Source organism: Pteropus vampyrus, unplaced genomic scaffold (genome assembly GCF_000151845.1).
Source record: "Pteropus vampyrus isolate Shadow unplaced genomic scaffold, Pvam_2.0 Scaffold33, whole genome shotgun sequence".
In the NCBI taxonomy this organism is placed as follows: Eukaryota; Metazoa; Chordata; class Mammalia; order Chiroptera; family Pteropodidae; genus Pteropus; species Pteropus vampyrus.
The window spans coordinates 8,574,189-8,575,328 of record NW_011888814.1 but is presented as its reverse complement, the minus strand read 5'-3'; the positions used below and the strand labels follow the sequence as shown (position 1 = coordinate 8,575,328).

General features: G+C 53.6%; 1 protein-coding gene across 6 annotated transcripts in view; it reads left to right on the top strand.

The window, feature by feature from the left end:
- The window catches only part of KCP (kielin/chordin-like protein), a 26,636-nt gene that overhangs the window by 7,501 nt on the left and 17,995 nt on the right, over nucleotides 1-1,140 (top strand). For all 6 annotated transcript variants that reach the window (XM_023528917.1, XM_023528918.1, XM_023528915.1 and 3 more), the window contains exons 7-8: nucleotides 635-702; nucleotides 899-995. In XM_023528917.1, the coding sequence (XP_023384685.1) occupies nucleotides 635-702; nucleotides 899-995 (165 nt within the window). The remainder of the gene's footprint in view (nucleotides 1-634; nucleotides 703-898; nucleotides 996-1,140) is intronic.

Below are 1,140 nucleotides of genomic sequence, written 5' to 3'. Positions count from 1 at the left end.
ACAGGGCTTGCTTAAGGCAAAGATAAAGCTTTTACCAAAGAACTGTATGCTTGGGTCATGACTACCCACCGTGACCTGCACAGTTAGGTCTCCCTGTGAGGTGACTTTCCATAAAACCCTTTTTTTCATATACAATCTGAAATTCAAATTTAACTATATTTTATCTACTCTATTCCAGGAAAAATCTCATTGAGTAGTGGGAAAGGTGGATGTCTGGAAAGGTAGCCTGGGAGTCTTGGCCAGAGATGAGGAGCAAAGTCTTGGGAGTTGATGGATCTCAAAGACAAGACACGCACACACACACTCACACACACACACACACGCACGCACACACACACACCCGTCCGTGGGACACGTGGTGCCTCGGGGCCACTGCTAGCCCATATGATGTCTTTGGCAAACTTTTTATAAAAAGCACCCTTCCTCAACAGTTCCATCTGTTGTAAAATAAAGGAAATCTACTGAATGTGTTAGAGTCAGACACTTTACTGCCACCTGCTGTAAAGTTGTAGTAAATACCAAAATCTTTGCTGTCTATCACCTGAATGGGGCCCCTTCGCTATGGCACCCTCAGGGGTGCTTTTGCCCTAGGACTCTGAGTCTCTTACTTAGAGGCCTGGCCTTGATTTTGCAGGCTGCCCTGGAGGTCACAGAGCTGGGGAAACATGGCAACTGGAGCCCTGTGTCACTTGCACCTGCCAGGTAAGGGAATCGGAGCCTGGCCCCAGCCACCACACTACCCTCGGCCTGGCAGTGTCAAGCCCGATCTGGCAGTCAGATAGGGCTACTGCCGCTGCCCAGGCATTGAGGTCTGGAGCCTGCTAGGCCTGCTAGGCCAGCAGGGTGACTCAGTAACGGGCAGTGGAGAGGGAGGGAGGGCTCAGCGTCTGCCCCACAGGCAGGGACTGTGCGGTGCCAGGGGCCCTCATGCTCAGAGCTCAACTGCCTGGAGAGCTACACCCCACCAGGAGAGTGCTGCCCCGTCTGTCGGCCAGGTGACCGCCCCATCCTGCCTTGCCCCTCCATCCCCCGAGGGTCCAGTACCTACTTGGGGTTATACCTTCCCTTGGGTGATGTCTGCTCACCCTGCTCTCTGCTGACCAGCCTGTGATCCTGGCAACCCTCCCCAGGCTGTGAGTA